Raw genomic sequence first — 21,035 nt, 5'->3', positions numbered from 1 at the left:
GTTGAGTATACATAGAAATCTCTCGATTTTAAGCTTTACTTATAAACCCCATGTGACATTTTTTAGAGTGCTTTAAGACAAACACAAACCTTTCCATGAAGCTGACTTTCCCATTAAATATCATAGAAGGCAAACATCGTATAATCTTTAATAAGTCTACATGCAGCGTCTGAAGTTGCATTTTTACCAAGAAAAAGATCTTCTGGGAGACCACCTGCTCATGTGAAAGAGGAACCATAAAATCATCTTTGACTCAGAATGCATTGAATGCTCATGAGGCAAAAGAACACCTGCAAGTCGCACAAAATATTGCTAAGATGGCCGTGTGCTGTGTTTTTATGACACTCTATGGTCAAATTAAAGTTGCAAAAATAGAAAAGCAAAAGAAAACCTATTATTTGCTGATGCTGCATCATCAGCAGGTGAATGGCTTGGAGGCCTTCTAAGTGTTATATAAATGAAGTACCTTTTACCATTTGCCAGGTGAACAACAATTTTTACCACTGATTCTTGACATTATTGTTTTGAGTTGAGACAGGCTGTGAACTTGAAAATGCATTTCAATGTGATTTTCTTCTGAATTCTGACAAAGAATAGAGTCACTTGGAGTTGTTTTAAATTGGGCATTACAATAACATGAAAATGATCAAGTAATCTTGTTCACCTTTTCAGACACAGTACCACCTGATTGTGTAACTGTCACAATAACATGCTTGATTTTTGTCATGCTAATATGTTGGTTTCAAGATTAAAATAATACAACATTGACAATAATGCTAAATTTTGAATGAATAATACTGTCAAAGAGAGATGTTCATTTAAAATATTTTCGTAAATGTAATTTGTGGTATTGTGGAGCTGTACTGTTTATTGATGAGTGGTGTTGAAAAGTCTTAAAGTATTTTTATGGTTGTATGGTAAGACAATAGATTTTCTTTGTAGGCACCTACAGTTTCCTCACACAGTCGCAGCAACAATTTCAGTAAACTTGAAAATATCACATTCAGTATGCTTGTGTTACACTGTTGACACCAGTTAATAAATATATTGAGTAAATATGGCCATATCACCCTGTGGATGCTTGTTTGTAAAGTGTTTTGAAGCATATGGTTACAAATATACACTGAACCTGCCTTAAAATCCCATGCAGTGCCACTATGCAAAGTGAGGGCCCCACCCGGGTTGCTATAAAACTTGCAGTCGGGCCCTGGCAGAACAGACGTTCCCATCAGGACACCTTCAGTCCCAACCATGTTGCGTGTCGTCGTGCTGCTGCTGCTGGCTGCTGCTTCCAGTAAGTGGCACCGAGGCACACGTGACCTTTGACTCCTCACCTTCAACATTTAACACGATGTCCTCCACAGGTGTCAAGTGCCAACAGTTGACCCAACCGCCGACTCTGACTCTCCGGGCCGGTCAGGAGTTGAACATCGCCTGTCAAGTGTCTTATAGTATGAGCAGCTACTACACTGCGTGGGTCAGGCAGCCTGCAGGGAAAGGACTGGAATGGATCGGGATGAAAGTCACTGGGGGCTATTACCGCAAGGACTCCCTGAGTAGCAAGTTCGGTATTGAGCTCAACCCCTCCAGCCGAACAGTAACCCTAACTGGACAGAATATGCAGCCTGAAGACACGGCTGTGTATTACTGTGCCAGAGATGCACAATGACACAAACCGTCAGGAGACTTGTACAAAAAACTAACAAGCAAAAACAGAAGGAGGAGTTCTCAGAATTGTATCACAGGTCACCCAATTCTTACTTCCCCCAAATGGGGGTACCTGTATCTTAGTCAATAGCTCTATCTGGATCTGATCTATATTAAGTGCAGTTCATTTGAGAAATCGTATTTAACATGATCAGTAGGTCTCAGATAAACGTATTTGACTCATCCTACAACAAATTCTGGATCTGGTCACAACTTAACGCTCTCACATTCATCGTGTGTAGCACCTTACAAATTGAATGTTGAACATACTCAACGTTGTACAATTTTTAAGACTTAGCATTTTAATTTTTGCTATATTTTGAGATTATTTGAAGACCGCCAGCAAATATTTGACATTTAAAAAATGTAAAAATAGATTGAAGCGCCGTCGAGCTTGCCGATGACGTCAGTACAGCAGCGCTAACGAAATGCGCGATTCAGACGTGTTCACTTCGGTTTGGTTTCTTTTTTAGCAGTTCACAAATCACAATACATCACAAAAATGGTCTTAAAATAATAGGACCACATTAGCAATCTAAACTGACAATATTTGTCACATCTTATGTTAATCAATGTATTTGATTATTTATTCAATAAATCTTGCTTTTATATTCCTGGGTTTATTTACGTTTTTACAATTTCAGCCCGTACATTTTGTTATTTAAATGACATATTTAATATTTTCTTCCCAATGTTTGTCGTCAATTGGATAATTTCCAGCCAAACCTGTAGCGTGTCGTGTTTGTTAGGCGACCCGATACGATCTGGCAGGCCGATCACATCTGGTACCGACACCGGCAGTAAGTCGAATTTGTTTCCAGTGAGGGTCTCCGCCAAGGTTGCCCTTTGTCAACAATTCTGTTCATAAGTTTTATGGACAGGATTTCGTTGAGGGGGTCCGGTTTGGTGGCCTCAGCATTGCATCTCTGCTTTTTGCAGATGATGTGGCGCTGTTGGCTTCTTCAAGCCGCGATCTCCAACTCTCGCTGGAGCGGTTTGCAGCCGAGTGTGAAGCGGTTGGGATGAAGATCAGCACCTCCAAATCCGAGACCATGGTCCTTAGTCGGAAAAGGGTTGAGTGGCTTCTCCAGGTCGGAGATGAGATCCTGCCCCAAGTAGAGGAGTTCAAGTATCTTGGGGTCTTGTTCACGAGTGAGGACAGGATGGAGCGGGTGATTGACAGGCGAATCGGTGCAGCGTCTGCAGTGATGCGGACTCTGTCTCGGTGTTGTGGTGAAGAAGGAGCTGAGTCGAAAGGCAAAGCTCCCGATTTACCGGTCGATCTACGAAGGTGCTGGAGTAAAGTTGGCTTGTTTTACCGTTGTCTTCCATCTCAGTTTTTTCGTAAAACCGAAATGACAAAGAAACATATAGTACAACTAGCACGTTACTTAAATAATATAAGCAAGCACATAAATGACAATATAAACAATGTAATGTCGTCTACTAAACAGTACTGTAACTGACTGGCATTCTCAATGCAATCACATGATTATAAACGTCTCGTGATCAAATCAGCCTACCGGAACACAGGCTGAAATCAATAGAAAAACATTCAATGATGCAAAAACGCCTGCAGAGGGAGACAAAGAGCACAAACACAAGGCAGCAACAAACGTATAATGACACCGGACCAAGAGGTGAATTACATCACCAGTTGAATTAACTACACACAACTGCAGTTATTTCATTTCTGAGCGATCGAATAAAGTGCTGATCTGTGTCAGTGGCCACGAAGGTTAGCTCATTGGGAGTGCTCTGTGCTACCAAACAGTAGAGTTCTGTCGGAGAGAACTGTAGGGTTTCATCCCTGATGTTTCCGGCAATATCTTGAAAAGTAGATTTTGGGGTGAAAAAAATGTTTGGGCACACCTGATGATATTTATGTTATCATCTATTAATTTATCAAGTCAGACTTCAAAAGAGAGTTATGATTAGATTCTATTTTCTACCCATACAGAGGAGGCACGCATTAATATAGTTATAATATAAGGCATATTTGAGTAAACTTACGACTATCATTTAGCCTAAGTATCTGAAGGTCGGGCCAAGTGCTCTTTTTTCAGAAGTCAATATGTGGTCACCTTATTTTTAGGGCCTGAGCAGCAATCGCTGCGAGGACTTTCTTGTTTCTGTAGGAATTCTTATCAGAGGCCGAGCGCACTCCACAAACTTTTAATACAAAGTCTTACAACAACAAAAACAATCTTCTGTAGCCAGTGGTAAACCTAACAGGAAGTTCAGCATTTTCTTTTTATTTTGGGAATTGCGCACCATTTTTGGCCTTTTAATAAAGAATACTCATGAAACTTTTACACACGCAAGGCCTATGTTACAGTACCCCAAGGGCCCTTTATGGCTGCTTGCAGCTCTAGTTTCATTATGAAACTTTATGTTCATAGTCAACATGAACATCATTCTTCAAATAACAAAACAATAAATGTAAATATCAGAACAATTTGATGTGTTATTTTGTAATTGACAAAGAAAGCCACATTGCTTTTTACTAATATTCAGATTATAGAACATATGACAGATGTCAATAGCATCAATTAATTGCCATTTGCAAACCTCCGCCAAGATTGAACTGGTGGATAATTAAAGGGTTTGGCTTTTCTAAAATACTGAAGGCACATGCTGGAGCTGGGAGGTTTTTGAGAGGGAGTGTGTCAGTGTGTACATACGTATATGGGCGACTGGGCACAGTGTCACACACCATAGCAAAAACCCATGATCATTCCAATGGCCCTCCACAAATCGCAAGCACATTCTTTTCATATACTAAGTCAGCTAAATATGGCATGCACGCTGTAAAAAAAGAATAGAAAAGAAGGTTGTTGTTACGGGAAAAAAACTGGCAGCTGTGGTTGCCAGAGAAATTCAGCAAAAACAATTTTACAGAACAAGTTGTACATTTTACTGGTATTTAATAAATGGTAACTGCTTATACATTTGACCGGTATTCAATGTACAATAAACTAAGTCTGCATGTAAATTTTACAGAAAAAAATTTAATAAAAGCAGCATGTTCTTAGTAAATGTTACTTGATTTGTATAGCGCTTTCTTACCTTACCCTCAGAGCCCAGGGCATAGGCAAACTAGGCTGTCGCGTAGGGCGCCATCTAGTGGAAGGGGCGCCAACTTGCAGGGCAAAAAAAAGAAAGATAACATATATTTTTCCCCCTCAGGTTTTCTAAATTAAAATATGTAAATGACATTGCTATTATTTTTGTTTTAGCATTTTCGTATATACAGAATTGCGTTGTTTGATTGTGCTACTATCCATCCATCCATTTTCTCAAGCGCTTAGTCTTCACAAGGTTCGCGGGGGGCGCTGGAGCCTATCCCAGCTGGCTTCGGGCAGTAGTAGTAGTAGTACACCCTGAACTGGTTGCCAGCCATAGTTGATACTTTTATTTTATTTGGCTGAGAATAGAACAAGGTTCATATTGGAGCAATGTTTCATTGTTTAATTAATGTTGCCATATTTCATGTTCATTGTGTAATTTACTGCATAGTAAAACGTTACAGTTTTTGTCCGCTAACGCTCCTTGGTAAATATTTAGCAATCAAGATTCTGTTTTATTGACTAAGAATCTGTATTTCTGTATGGTTTATTTTTGTTTTAAGGCATTTATAAAGGCAACAGGCTAGGTTAAAATGTTTATTTACAATATCAATTGTACTCAAGAGATTGTCAAGGCTATAAAAGGTAATAATTTAAGGCAATTCATTTATAGTATATGGTAGGGTGACCAAATGTGCCCTCTTTTGGGAGGTCGGTCCATTTTCTTACGTCCTGTTGGGGCGTCTGGGTTTTTTATAATATCATGAAATGTTGGCATTGTGTGACTAATAGGAGGTGAAGTACACTGTGTAACTGCGACTGGTACCACAATTTCAAGACCGTCCTCTTTTTTGGGAAATTCGAATATGCTCACCCTAGTATATGGCTTAAATACAGTAAAAGGATACACAAAACATACCATTTGAGTTATTAATGGCAATTTTTGTTCATTTGTATTGTAGCTCTTACAGTGTGTGCACACAAAGGAAAGGTTTAATAAAAGTTGTGAACCATCAGTTGGAGAGACCACCTTTATTTAATCCGAAGATGCTACAAAATGTTATAGACCATATATATTTGATTTATTTTACAGTACATTATTTATATATGTTATATTATACTACATATATATTTGATATAATAATTATTTTTTATGACTTCTAGTCCAAATAAATACGAGATCATAATCTGGCACCCTGAATCTGACCTGCTGCTGCTGTTTACAGTGAACGGTAGGGGGAGGGGTCGCGCATCATCTCAGAGTGTTGGCGCTATTGATAGATGGATGGCTCGCTTATGTTGTTGTCTATAGGTCAAAAACTTTTACAATGAAAAGGTCCAAGCCCTCAGGTACTGCATTTAGAAAGCGGCGAAAGGAGAAGGAAAAATGGGCCCAGGGTAGAGGAACGTATGTCAGTCAATCAGAATTGTCTATAAAAATAAACATCCAAATAGCGTTAATTTTCGCAAATGTTTTTAAGTTTCCCGTCAATTGTTAACAAAATGGGCTTCCGTCATTGACCTCATTATTTTTAATGCTTTTTATATGTATCTTACACAAATATATTGTACATAGTTTGAAAACATTTTGTAGTTAATAATGTCAGCGCAAATTGCACTAAACAGTACTTATAATATTTATTTGTATTACTTCTAGTTGTCGGGGGGGGGGGGGGGGGGGGTCAAATCTACACTGTCGCCTAGGGCACCAAATCACCTAGGGCTTACCCTCAAAGTGCTTTGCATTTTGACTATTCATTTACCTACTGATTACACAGCATCAGGAACAAGTGGAGTTTCAATATCTTGCGCATAGATCTTCAACAGTTACACGGCACTGGGATCAAACCAACAGCCTCAGGGTTGCAAGATGACCATTCTACCACTGAGCCACGCCACCCTGTTGTTGCTGAGTTAACTTATCAGTATAGAACTGTTGAATCTACAAGTTTAGAAAGCTTACAGTTTTAGGATATATAATATACAAGTTGTTCTGTAACGTTGTTTATATTTGCACTGTATTTGTTTTTACAGAATTATTCCGGTAACCACAGCTGCCAGTTTTTATTCCTGGAAAAAAAACAAAGTTTTTAAAAGTATACTGATAAATTCATTATTAGGTCTACGGTGTTGACCTTTTGCACGTGACGTCACAGCCCTCATAGGAACGCCCCTTCCGGGACGCTGGACGGCAAAAGAGCCACTTGCCTGTTTTGTAACCATTGAATGTCGTACAGCGTAAAGTCCTTTATCTAATCGATTATCTTATAAAATGGTCGTATCTTGCTGTACAGACAGACAAAGGAGTAAACCAAATGTTGCTTTTTATCGCATACTTACTAATGAAGACAAAAGATGTCGATTGATAGCAGCAATCAACAGAAAGGACTGGCAGCCCACAAAGTAGTCACGGATTTGCAGCCATCATTTTTTGCGAGGTTAGTAGATAGATGTTCAAACATTTTACTAGTAAACGTACACACCTCAAGATTGTAACAGGTGTCGAATTGCATGTTTCAAATCACATTAACGAGCCAGATAGTTAGCGTCCACTCCAAGTGCACTCAGCCAGTGACAAGCTTTTGAATCAGCCCCGGTGTAAGGAGAAGAGACGGCATTGACTACATAATGATATAGGTCGTGCGCTGTGAATTCCGGCTAAGTCGGCGATTTGATTAACTTGGTAAAAACAGCAGGTAACAGAAGGTAAGGGTCTGTTTTCAAACTAGCAATCTCCAACTTAAGTAAATATCGCGCTCTATGAGTCCCGACAAAATGTGCAACTTTGACTGACAGGCGAAATTTGGTTGAAGTAGTAGATTCCATGGGCAATAATAACTTTTAATTTGTAAAATAACAGTCACTAAGTCACTAAGTCGCTCCAGGTCACGTCCACTTCCATTCAACAATCATTTCCTTCCGCCGTCCGTCATAGGGCGGTCACGTGATCACGTGACGTCGGTGCAAATGGTCAATATTAATTTTAAATGAACATAATATTTCATTTTATTTGAAATGGACAATGGACAATTAAGTTATAAAGTTATAAATATGCCAGATTTGAGCAGCAGTTGCTAATTTGCATCTGTAGTCCTCTGTACATAAATACATTCAACTGCACATCACAAAGCAATACAAATTCAATTTAAAACTAATAAGAACATTGCAATAAGACAACAGAATGCCACAGTAAGACGACAAGATAAAAACAAAAAGTTAATGGTCGAACATCTGATTGTCCTTCAGCCAACATTTAAGATTTCCTAAAGGATGAGTATGTGGGACATTCCCGAATACATTTATTTTAACCTTTATATTTACATGGTTTTAAATATTCTTATCTGTAATAAGACTTTGTAAAATGCACGTTTATTTTGGCATAAACAAAATATACCAAAAGCCTACTGACAAAAAAGTGTTACTCTAACACTGCTATGACATAATTTCAAATGTATCCCAATGTTTTGTTTTGCAGTTTATCTGTGTTTAAATTACAGTAATTTGTGAATTCTCCCCAAAAAAGTGATCTTTTTAACATGTTCTTACTGTCAAAGCAACAGTTGTGTTTGGTCAGTTTTTCAACATAATCATGTAAATCACAAAATGTTTCATTGTTTTTGTTTTAACAGTTTTTGTTATGATTTTACAGAAATTCACTTTTAATTCTACAGACATTTTTACATTGTGAAACAACAGAATACTATCAAATTAATTGAAATGTATTTTATGAGCAAGCAAATACCACATAGGGCGCAATATCAAGAATTGCATAATGCAAATACAGTGTCAATTCATTCCCTTTCCGACCGGTGTAGAGTTTGGTTCGCGTTGCCAACATTAAGTCGGATTGGTTCCGAGTGAGGGTTGGACTCTGCCAAGGTAGCCCTTTGTCACCGATTTTGTTCCTTTCCTTTATGGACAGAATTTCTAGGCGCAGCCAAAGCGTTAAGGGGGTCCGGTTTGGTGGCCTCAACATTGCATCTCTGCTTTTGCAGATGATATGTTGCTGTTGGCTTCATCAAGCCGTGGTCTCCAACTCTCGCTGGAGCGGTTTGCAGCCGAGTGTGAAGCGGTTGGGATGAAAACCAGCACCTGCAAATCCGAGACCATGGTCCTCAGTCGGAAAAGGGTTGACTGGCCTCTCCGGGTCTGAGATGAGGTCCTGCTCCAAGTAGAGGAGTTCAAGTATCTTAGGGTCTTGTTCACGAGTGAGGGTAGGTTGGAGCGGGAGATCGACAGACGGATCGGTGCAGCGTCTGCAGTGATGCGGACTCCGTTGTGGTCAAGAAGGAGCTGAGCCGAAAGGCAAAACTCTCCATATACCGATCGATCTACGTTCCTACCCTCAACTCAGGTCACGAGCTGCGGGTCGTGACCGAAAGAACAAGATCCCGGATACAAATGGCCAAAATGAGTTTCCTCCACAGGGTGTCCGGGCTCTCTCTTAGAAATAGGGTGAGAAACTCGGTCATCCGGGAATGATTAAGGGTCGAGCCGCTACTCCTCCACGTTGAGAGGAGCCAGTTGAGTTGGCTCGGGCATCTGGTTCGGATGCCTCCTGGACGCCTCCCTGGAAAGGTGTTCCGGGCATGTCCCACCCGCGGGAGGCCCCGGGGACGACCCAGGACACGCTGGAGAGACTATCTCTCTCGGCTGGCCTGGGAACGCCTTGGGATCCCGTCAGAGGAGCTGGTTGAAGTGGCTGGGGAGAGGGAAGTCGCCTCCCATTTGTATGCGACCTGCGACCTGTGTCATGTGGACACGAGTGGCGGTTGACAACCCGGAAAAGAAGGCGAGTTGTGAGAGTTAGGGCAACTACCTGCGATAAAATGTTTTATGACAGCTGGTTGAAGTGGTTGGGGAGAGGAAGATCCGGGCTTCCCTGCTAAAACTGCTGCCCCCGCGACCCGACCCCGGATGAGTGGCAGATAACATGGTTTTGGTTGGGTCTTGTTTAGTTTCATGTTCACGTTTTGGGTTTTGTTTGAGTTTATTTTACCTTCGTTTCAGTTATGATCTGTGTTTTGTTATATTGTCCTTGTGTGCCTCCCTATAGTCTCGTCAAACATTGTCATGTCCACCTGTGTTTGCCTGCCCTTCCTCATGTGTCAACCAATCAGCACCCTCGGCCTCTTGTGTCCTGTCCAGGTGTCTCGTTGTGTCAATTAGTGTGTGTGTGCGTGTATTTAGTCTCTTGTCTCCCCTTTGTCTGCGTCGATTCATTATGGTTTCCTCCCATCATGCTGCCACATTTTTGCCCTGGAGTTCCCCCACGTTTTGCCTTGCTTTTTGGGGGGGGGATGTTTTTGTTTTATTAGTCTGCCAGATCGTTGTTTACCTCCTTGTTTTTGTTTAATTAAATCCCTTTTTTTTGCTACACCTCTGCCTCCTCGTTTCCCTGCACCTGGGTCCTCATCCCAACCACTCCGTAACAGTAGATAATGGATGGATGGATAATCGTGAAAAAATTTACATATTAATATAAATATCAAATTGACCGCATCTGTACTGTGCGGGAAAACTGGACGTTTGAACTTAAAAAGTTTGAAGACGTATGAACCTTGTATAGTGAAACCTATAAGACAACCTTTCCATGAAGCTGGCTGACCTCCAAGTTATACGAGTCACATCACAATAAAAGATGATATATCATACGAGGTGAATTATTTCCAGCGGTTAAATACAAGTAACGCCTTAACGCTAAAATTATCTTCTGGCCGCACCCCTGGGAGACCACCTGCTCAAGTGAAACAGGAACCTAAAAAGTGTCTTTGACTCAAAATGCAATGAATGCTCATGAGGTAAGAGAACACTTCAAGTCACATCAAATATTGTGACAAATTGAAGTTGTGTATATGAAAACGTAAAGGTTGTTTTTATTATGCTTAACATTGCTGTTTTGTGTTTTTCCTGTGAGAGAGTTGAGTCATCTTGCGAACGAGAATGTATTTGAATGTTTTTATTTATTTATTTATTTATGACAAAGAATCAGCATGTTCTAGAATCCCTTTGAGGTAGTTCTAAATTTGGAAAGTTTGAAGAATTGTCTTGAGAAAAATAATTAGGGATGAAACAAATTATCAATCAATCATATTCACCTTATTAGATAATTCCACCTGTTCATTAGTCCTATGTTTACTGTAGATTGCGTAACACAAATGATTCATTTCAATCTTGTGAATACATGCTGATCTTTGAATTTCACAGTCAAAGAGAGATGTTCATTAAAACATGTTCACTTATTATAATTGCAATTGATGTTGTTGTGTAGCTGTATCAGAATATGATGAGAGGTATTTAAGTTACTGTAATGTGTTAATAGATTTTCTTCATAGGCACCTACAGTTTCTAAGCACTCAGTTGCACAAACATGCAATAAAACGGTAACATTTTTCGTCAACTTAAAATCACACTGAATAGGCATGTGTTTCGAAGCATACATTAGCTACCAGATTACAAATGTACACCTACCATCTTTAAAATCCCATGCAGTGCCTCTATGCAAAGTGAGGGCCCCTCCTGGGTTGCTATAAAACTTGCAGTCGGGCCCTGGCAGAACAGACGTTCCCATCAGGACACCTTCAGTCCCAACCATGTTGCGTGTCGTCGTGCTGCTGCTGCTGGCTGCTGCTTCCAGTAAGTGGCACCGAGGCACACGTGACCTTTGACTCCTCACCTTCAACATTTAACACGATGTCCTCCACAGGTGTCAAGTGCCAACAGTTGACCCAACCGCCGACTCTGACTCTCCGGGCTGGTCAGGAGTTGAACATCGCCTGTCAAGTGTCTTATAGTATGAGCAGCTACTACACTGCGTGGGTCAGGCAGCCTGCAGGGAAAGGACTGGAATGGATCGGGATGAGATACACTGGGGGCTATTACCGCAAGGACTCCCTGAGTAACAAGTTCGGTATTGAGCTCAACCCCTCCAGCCGAACAGTAACCCTAACTGGACAGAATATGCAGCCTGAAGACACGGCTGTGTATTACTGTGCCAGAAATGCACAATGACACAAAGCATTAAGAGACATGAACAAAAAGCAATGAACAGAAAAGGAGGAGCCCACACACTTGAGGGAATCATGCAGCATGACAGAAATGTTCTAATCCAGCATCACCCATAGAGATGCATACTCTCTGATACTGTAAACTACACAACACTACACTACTTTCCTTAGCAAGAGCATTGAATTTAAGAATGAGTTCTTATATCAATGTGCCAAATTTACACTACCGATGTGAAAAAGCTTATTCTGCTGTTAGACTGACGCTTGGTGTTCTGGATCAGTGTCAGGGTTAGCTGTTGTTGTGGACCCAAGCATAGTGATGTGTCAAAATGTGCTGAGGCTTCGAAGCGTGTGCCGAACAGTCCAGGATGAAGCGCGTATCCAGGCGTGATTCACGTTTGGGAAATTACGTAGTGGATGACGACAACAGGAGGCAGAGCTGGAGGTGGCAGAGATGAAGATGCTGAGGTTCTCTTTGGGAGTGACCAGGATGGATAGAATCAGGAATGAGTACATCAGAGGGACAGCACATGTTAGAGGCTTTGGAGATAAAGTCAGAGAGGCCAGATTGAGATGGTTTGGACATGTCCAGAGGAGAGATAGTCAGTATATTGGCAGAAGGATGCTAAGTTTCCAAATGCCAGGCAGGAAGTCTAGAGGAAGACCAAAAAGGAAGTATATGGATGTAGTTAAAGAGGACATGAAGGTCGTTGGTGTGAGAGCAGAGGATGCAGAGGACAGGGTTAGATGGAGGCAACTGATTCGCTGTGGCGACCAATGAAGGGAAAAGCCGAAAGGAAAAGAAGAAGAAGATGTAAATGATGACGACTATGAACCCTCGCTGTCTTGAGTAGTGGATCACGCATCGGCACGATTAATGAACAGACGAGGAATATCCGTGTAAATATAGTTTTGGTAGTCCTGTTCCTATATACTCACATGTCTTATGCCTGTATGGTATCTGGTGCAATACCATGTTGCTCATAGTAACATTTCATAATTTACTACTGGACTCAGAAGCTTTTTTAAAATTCCAATTCCAAGTTATTTGTTCTCCAATTTAATTATGACCTCAATTTTTAACGTTTGTTTTTCTTCTCAAGTGACAAACAAAAATAATTGATAATCCCCTTTCAGTAAGGCAAAGGTGCACGTATGCAAGCCAACACATGAATATTTTATTTATTCATGTATTTATTTATTTATTTTACTAAAAAAGCCCTTATAAACACAATCAATGCCAATGTCACATTTTGTTAAACACAATTTGAATATTTCGTTTCATTATAGCAATTTTGGTGTTTTGATTCCAGTTATTTTCATGCCACACTGTTAGAGACAGAAGAAGAAAAAAAGTACAAAAAACAATTAAGGCTATGGCCAGCAGGGGGTTTGTGTGCACATGGAACCTCAAAACCTGAACCCTTTAGTGAACCAATTGAATGGAAAGCTTCAAAAAGCTTCATCTGCACATCTCTACCCAAGCGCGTGGAAGCAAGGTGGCAAAGCAGGTCGCATCCTGAGTTGCCAAATTCATCACTATATTTAGGGACTTTTCCTAACCCCTCCAGCAATTCGCCTATTTTTCAACATTTTTTTGGGGTGGTAGGACACTGGTTGAGTGGTTGGGCACCTGACTTTCATTTATGAGGGGTTTACTACATGTACGCTTTACCCCACATTCCACAAACATGTAAGGTTAGTGGTCACTTGAGTCTCCTGAGGTCCTGTTAAAAAAAAAAGAAGAACAACAAAAGCCACCAGTCAAATTAAACTGAACAAATTACTAGTGATATTTTTTGTGAAAAATCATTAACCATACCACTCTATCCCCACATAGATGAATATAATTAATTAGCCTCCATTGTGTCCAGGTGTGATTGTGACTGAGAATGGCTGTTTGTCTATTAGACCGATCACTCAACATGACGACATCTTACATCATCACGGACCACTCTTTCTTCTGGACTGCTAATGAAAATGTTCACCCTGTGTGGTGTACTTAGTCCGTCCGACTTGTCTTTGTGTGTAGAATCAGAGATCCCGTCTGCAGCATCAGCAAGATGAACTCACTCTCTCTTCTGACACTTTCCGTCCTTCTGGCCTGTGAGTCCCTTTATTGCTTGACAAGATTCACAAATTATCCTGAGCTTCCCTCCTGAATGAATATTCCTCTGCTGTCTTTCTGCCTTGGCAGCCTGTGCCGGTCAGAGCATGGAGTCAATTTGAGAGCAACAACATCAATTTGACATGAGAATTCCAGCATGTTATGGAACGTTGGTTTTGTTCAGTGGCTAAATCACACACAAAAGTTATCAATAATTTCAATTGAAGCTACTTCAGCGCAGCTCTGCGCCAAGGCCGAACTTGTACCAAAACTGGGGGGTGGGGGTGGGGGGGCGGGGGGTGGGGGGTGGTGGGGGATAAGCATGGAGTATCATGTTTCGGTTTCTTCATATGGTCACAATGTGGTGTGTTGAAAAGCACCCCCACTGGCCCTTTAAGCTGCCATTTCCCTCTATGCAAAACACACTTCCCACCAGCGTGCAATAAAACCTGCTGCCATGCCCTCAAGCCAGCGCAGATCCCATTAGAAAACCTGAGTGATTCCTGCTTCCAAGATGGCAGACAAAGTGCTGGCATACTTGGTGGTTGTGCTTTTTGCTTTGACGGCCACTGAAGGCTGGAGCATAGAACAGTCGGAACCTGCCATGAAAAGAGCTGGAGAATCCCACACTCTGACATGCAAAACATCTGGCTTAGATTTTTCGAACTATCCGTGGAGCTGGATCCGAAAGGTGCCCGGTAAAGGCTTGGAATGGATCGCTTATATAGGCACAGCGAGTACGCCGACATATTACTCCCCATCAGTTCAGGGTAGATTCAGCATCTCCAGACAGGACTCCAGCAGCCAGCTCCTTCTAAACATGGGCAGTCTGAAGGCTGAGGATGCAGCTGTGTATTACTGTGCCAGAAGCACGGTGAGAGGCAATAACAGCAAAAGGCCACAAAAACTAATGGCCAGTGGGCCAGTTTCCTCTTTCTGAATGACATAAACATATGTGCAAAACTTATTTAAAAAAATAAAAATAAAATAAAATAAATCCCACATCAAACAACTGCTACAACACGAATAATGATGGGTTGTGATTAATTAATAAATAAATAAATGTCTTTGTGATGGAAATGTTACCTAACAACCTTATTCTGCACTTACCGATACAAAAATGATATATATAAGAAAAATTAACCACTGCCAATTAAAATAAAACACAAATGAAACAAAATGACCCATGAAATCTGTCTTTACACAAGTGAGAGTGAACTGGATGTCATTTCACATGACAATTGTGTGACTTTTTTTTCCCCTTCAGAAAATATGGATTGAACTTCAAATTGTACAATTCCTTGTGTATCTGTCTTCCACTTTATTTGAGTTTGCAGCTCTTTTATCCCTTAGTTTATCAATACGTGTTGCCGTTTCTGAATCACACAGCCGTATGATAAAAATAATACAAATGACACTGATGACAACAAACATTACATTCCAAGATATAGCTTGGTCATTTTCTGTTCATAAATCATTTAAAGACATATTATATTTGATCCATTTATTCTAAATGAGACATTATGAAAAATAATGTTATACATAATGATCTCAATCCTATCAAGTATTTCATTTGGAGGTTTATTGATATTAAAAAGTTTGTCTCTCTGCTGGGAGGTTTTTGACAGGGTGTGTGTTAAGTGTTAAGCCTATGATGTCAAAATGTGGTCAATTTCATATATATTGTTTTAAATCGATAATATTGGTCAGTCGCCACATGAATATGTTTTTTTCCTCTTCAAGTTATTGACCAATATAAAAAAAAAGTTTAAGTACCACTGATTGTCACATCCACCTAAGTGGGGCGAAATTCTTTCTCCGCATTTAAAGTGAAATAATGACTTTCTCTCCCCCTTTTTTTGGGGGGTTTTATGAAAGTGATGGTTTTGGAAATACAGTATATTTCTGCCCAGTGCTAGCGATAGACATTACATGCACATCCATGTATATTGCAGTATAGTTTGAACAATACAGGCAAAGTAACATTTTACCGTTTAAAAAAAAATCATCTTCTGGCTGCACCCCTGGGAGACCACCTGCTCATATCAAACAGGAACCATAAACTCATCTTTCACTCAGGACGCGTTGAATGCTCATGAGGCAAAAAAACGCTTGAATGTCATCATCAAAGAGAGATGTTCATTTAAAACATTTTCTTTTATAATGAATGTAAGTCTCAGTATTGTGGTTATTTTAGTTAAGTTGGAAATAGGGAATGACGCATATGGTTACAAATCCATAACTGTATCGACGACTGTCTTTAGTAGCCCATGCAGTGCCACTATGCAAAGTGAGGGCCCCACCCATGTGCTATAAAACTTGCAGTCGGGCCCTGGCAGAACAGACGTTCCCATCAGGACACCTTCAGTCCCAACCATGTTGTGTGTCGTCGTGCTGCTGCTGCTGGCTGCTGCTTCCAGTAAGTGGCACCGAGGCACACGTGACCTTTGACTCCTCACCTTCAACATTTAACATGATGTCCTCCACAGGTGTCAAGTGCCAACAGTTGACCCAACCGCCGACTCTGACTCTCCGGGCTGGTCAGGAGTTGAACATCGCCTGTCAAGTGTCTTATGACTTGGACGACTACTACACTGCGTGGGTCAGGCAGCCTGCAGGGAAAGGACTGGAATGGATCGGGATGAAAGTCACTGGGGGCTATTACCGCAAGGACTCCCTGAGTAACAAGTTCGGTATTGAGCTCAACCCCTCCAGCCGAACAGTAACCCTAACTGGACAGAATATGCAGCCTGAAGACACGGCTGTGTATTACTGTGCCAGAGATGCACAATGACACAAACCGTCAGGAGACTTGTACAAAAAACTAAAACGCAATCACAAAAGTTCTCAAACTTGTAACACAGGTCACCCAATTCTTACTTCCTCAAAATGGGATTACCCATGCTTAGTCCTGTTCCTTCTGGATGCGATCTATATTAAGTGCAATTAATTTGAGGGATCACATTTAACATGATCAACAAGTCTCAGCTACGTCATCAGATCTGTTTGTCATTTGTTAAGCTTCTGTGAGTTTTTGTTCAACAACAAATTCTTCGTAGTACTTTACAAATTGAAGCAAAACCTCTAATGTTGAACATCGTCAATGTTGTACAATTTGGAATTGAACCTAATTTGGAGAATTTTTTTAATCAAAAGCCAAACAAAAGAGATTCAAGTAGCTCAGGCATACTGTCATTCTTGACTTTGGTGTTTCTCAATGTCTGAGTGGCTGTGCCCAAGTTCACAAGGCTCGGACCTCCGAAGGCCAAATTTGTCGGCCGCATGACATCAGTTTCGGCGTGGCTCGAGAGCATGCACAGTCTTAGTTAGTCTATACTGCTTGTCGTTAGCACTTTGACAGACAGTCCGTTCTTATGTAAGTCCATGCTTGTCATGTATCCATGTACATTTAGTCTGTTTGTGTCTTTGGATCTTTTTTTTTTTTTTTTTTACTTTTTACTTTTGTTTGTTTCTTGGAGATTCCAAATTGCCTCGTTTTCATTTTGTGTTTTTGTAACTAAATTAGGGCTGTCAAACGATTAAATGTTTTTTATCAAATGAATCACATCTTAGAATTTTGATTAATCACGATTAATCGCTTCATTAAAAAGGCTTTTCATCAAAAAAAAATCCCCTCCAAATTTAAAGGGCACCTGTTTTGTGTTAATTCTTTTGACATTTAATATTATAGAGACGTCTTCAACATTTTTGATCCACTGCACACTCTCATCCTCCTCTTTTTCTAATCAGTTAATTACTTGCATAATTTAAATTGGGAAAAAATGACCCCGATAGTTTGACATGAACAAATATTCTGAATATCATACGCAAACATTTATCAAATGCTTTACTTTACTTTAATGCATGTAGTTATGTTTATTGCTCAAACACAACCTGTGCTACCTTTAACGTAACCATCCGCTGTCACCTAAAGGATCATCTGTGGTCAAAATTAATAGTGTGATTATTTTGCGTTAATACATGATTAATGCGATAATTTTTTGTTTATTAGTTAACGCTTTAACTTTGACAGCCCTAAATTAAATAAATACCTGCCTTGCTTTGCCTGCTTTTCTGCACTTGAGTCTTCAACACCATGCACACCCACTCCCCTATAAAAAAAAGACTGATCTTAAATTCATAAAAGTAATACTTTTTTTTTAAGACAAGGAAGCAGGTTTTAAGTGGCCTATGAAAGCTTTAATATGGGACAGAAAATGCATAGAACAGTAACAAAAGTATGGGCATTGTGTTATCATAATTTGGTTCATTTTTGTACATAATTAACAAGTATCACTTTGCCAGATATATCCATCCATTTTCTTAACCGCTTGTCCTCACAAGGGTCACGGGGGGTGTTGGAGCCTATCCCAGCTGGCTTCGGGCAGTAGGCCGGGTACACCCTGAACTGGTTGCCAGCCAATCACAGGGCACACAAAGACAAACAACCATCCACACTCACAATCACACCTATGGACAATTTGGAGCGTTCAATTAACCTGCCATGCATGTCTTTGGAATGTGGGAGGAAACCAGAGTACCCGGAGAAAACCCACACAAGCACGGGAAGAACATAGAAACTCCACACTGGAAGGCCGAAGCTCGGACTCGATCTCACGTCCTCTACCCTGGGAGGCGGACGTGCTAACCAGTCAGCCACCGTGCCCCCTTGCAAGATATAATGAAATAAAATTGTTCATATTTTCCCCTGCAAACCCCATTTCCTCTATTTCAATTACCCTCCAGGTTTTTTATTTATTCATGTTTGTTATCATAAAAGTTTATAATCCTCTTAGTAAACGTGATAATGATTCTGACAACAATTTTGACATACATATGTGACAATGACATATTTATCACCATTTTATCCTGTGATGAGAGCGCTATTCAGCGTGTTGGTTCTGTCACGGACACGGAGTGGAGGACCCAAATGCAGGAAGGTAGGAGAGCCACGACAGGGACGCTGGTAACTTAGTTTTAATCAAAAACAGGAAAACACAAGATCACGCCTGAGGGCGGATAAAACAGCGAGTAGCGTGGGGTACAGAGTAGATCCACGGAGAAATGCTACTAGTCAAAACACGCGTGGTGTCCACAGCACCCGGAAAGATTGCACCTAGAACGGTAGCAGAATCACAACGTCAGGTCTGGTGAGTAGCGTCACGGAGTAATAACCCGACGCTCCTTGCTGTTTCTGCCAGGCTTTTATTTTGGCCTGATGAACTAATGGGCAGCAGGTGCGTTTGGCAGGATCCGCCCTCCAGCTGTTTCCCCAGCAACTGCAAGGGAAAACAGAACCATCTGACCCCAATCATGACAGTACCACCCCACTAACGGACGCCCCCAGGCGGACCACCTGGCAGAGAAGGATGCGACGAATGGAAGTCACGGATAAGCGACTGGTCCAGAATCCAGGAGCGGGGGATCCACTGGCGGTCATCGGGGCCGTACCCCTCCCAGTCGACCAGATATTGCATCCCCCTGCCACGCTTTCGAGAGTCCAGTATGGCCCTAACCGTGTAGACAGGCTGCCCGCTGATGACCCGGGGAGGCGATGGGGGCGCGGCGGGCGGGCACAGTGGGCTGGCAGAGACAGGCTTGAGCAAGGACGTGTGGAAGACTGGTTGCACCTTGAGTGTGGAAGGCAGGTTGAGCCGAACTGCCACCGGGTTGATCACGGAGTCAACTTCATACGGGCCGACAAACCGAGGCCCCAGCTTCTTGGAACGCCCATCTAACTGTAGGTTCCGAGTGGAGAGCCATACCTTCTGTCCTGGTTGGTAGGAAGGCGCTGGGATCCGGTGCCTGTCCGCGAGTCGCCTGTTGCGGGCCATTGTGCGGCACAGGGCTTTCCTGGCGTCCTGCCAAACCCTGCGAGCCCGGCGGAGGTTGACATGGACCGAGGGGATGGCAACCTCGCCCTCCTGGGAAGGGAACAAAGGGGGTTGATAGCCATAGGCAGTGTTGAACGGGGACAAACCTGTGGCAGAGAATACGAGGGTGTTGTGGGCGTATTCGATCCATGGGAGGCGGGACGCCCACGGGGAAGGATGCTGATGGCACACACATCAGAGCGCCGCCTACAAGTCCTGGTTAGCTCTCTCCGTTTGCCCATTTGATTGGGGGTGATAGCCCGAAGACAGGCTAGCCGTAGCTCCCAAGGATTTGCAGAATGCCTTCCACACCCGGGACGCAAACTGAGGCCCCCTATCGGAGACGAGGTCGGACGGGATTCCGTGGATCCTGAATATGTCCCTTATCAGGATATCTGCTGTTTGCAAAGAGGTGGGCAATCTGCGCAGGGCGATAAAGTGCGCCATTTTGGAGAACCGGTCCACCACAGTAAGGATCACAAACTGACCGTTGGAAGGTGGTAGCCCGGTAACAAAATCCAGTGCCAAATGCGACCAAGGACGGTGGTGAATGGGCAGGGGGCGGAGCTGACCGGCTGGCATACGGCGAGAGGGCTTATTACGGGCACACACCGTACAGGACATGACATATTATTTTATGTCCTTGTGTAGCCCTGGCCACCAAAACCTCTGTGTTATTAGAGACAGCGTTCGACCAACCCCAGGATGACATGCCACTTTTGATGCATGCCCCCACTGCAGCACCTCTTTTTTATTTTACTTTATTTTTTTTAAAGAGCTCAGTATTGTTCATTCGGTAATGTCATCATCATTGCTCTTTATTTTTTATTTTTTGTATGTGGGTGAGTATGTGTATGTGCGTGCGTGCGTGCGTGCGTGCGAGTGTGTGTGTATTTGTTAGCTCACCAAAAACCTATTAGAAAAAATCCCATACCGTTCACCTAAACCGAACACCGCCGTCAGGAGACCCGAGGGGACCAAAGAAAACAAAGGAAAGTGAAATCCAGCATCGACCAGACACCACCCACCGGGCCACCAACCAGAGTCCTTCACCAACCCCAGAAACATCTAAATTCCAACAAATCAAAAAAAAGGGAGACCTCAAGAGACCGAAGGAGAGACTGAGGAAAGGAATGAAGGACAGACGAAGCCCAGTGAGATCCACAGACACCAGCCTCCACTGATTCAATGACCTGAGGAGGAAGCAGATTGTGTCTGAGTTTCGATAGATGCTGGTGTGGTGGATCTGGCATGCATGAAAATCTCCACCAAA

At 42.0% G+C, this 21,035-nt stretch overlaps 1 protein-coding gene across 1 annotated transcript; it reads right to left on the bottom strand.

The window, feature by feature from the left end:
* Nucleotides 1-19,219: 19,219 nt before the first annotated feature.
* Nucleotides 19,220-20,209, bottom strand: LOC147182452 (uncharacterized). The gene is made up of 3 exons (XM_086081705.1): nucleotides 20,075-20,209; nucleotides 19,667-19,813; nucleotides 19,220-19,567 (listed from the first exon to the last, which is right to left on the bottom strand). Exons 1-3 carry the CDS (start codon nucleotides 20,207-20,209, stop codon nucleotides 19,220-19,222), a joined length of 630 nt encoding a protein of 209 aa, XP_085937831.1.
* Nucleotides 20,210-21,035: the final 826 nt, after the last annotated feature.

Source organism: Leptonotus elevatus, chromosome 1 (genome assembly GCF_054856555.1).
Source record: "Leptonotus elevatus isolate MCC_2025b chromosome 1, RoL_Lele_1.0, whole genome shotgun sequence".
Classification (NCBI taxonomy): domain Eukaryota; kingdom Metazoa; phylum Chordata; class Actinopteri; order Syngnathiformes; family Syngnathidae; genus Leptonotus; species Leptonotus elevatus.
This window is presented reverse-complemented; position numbering and strand designations above follow the sequence as displayed.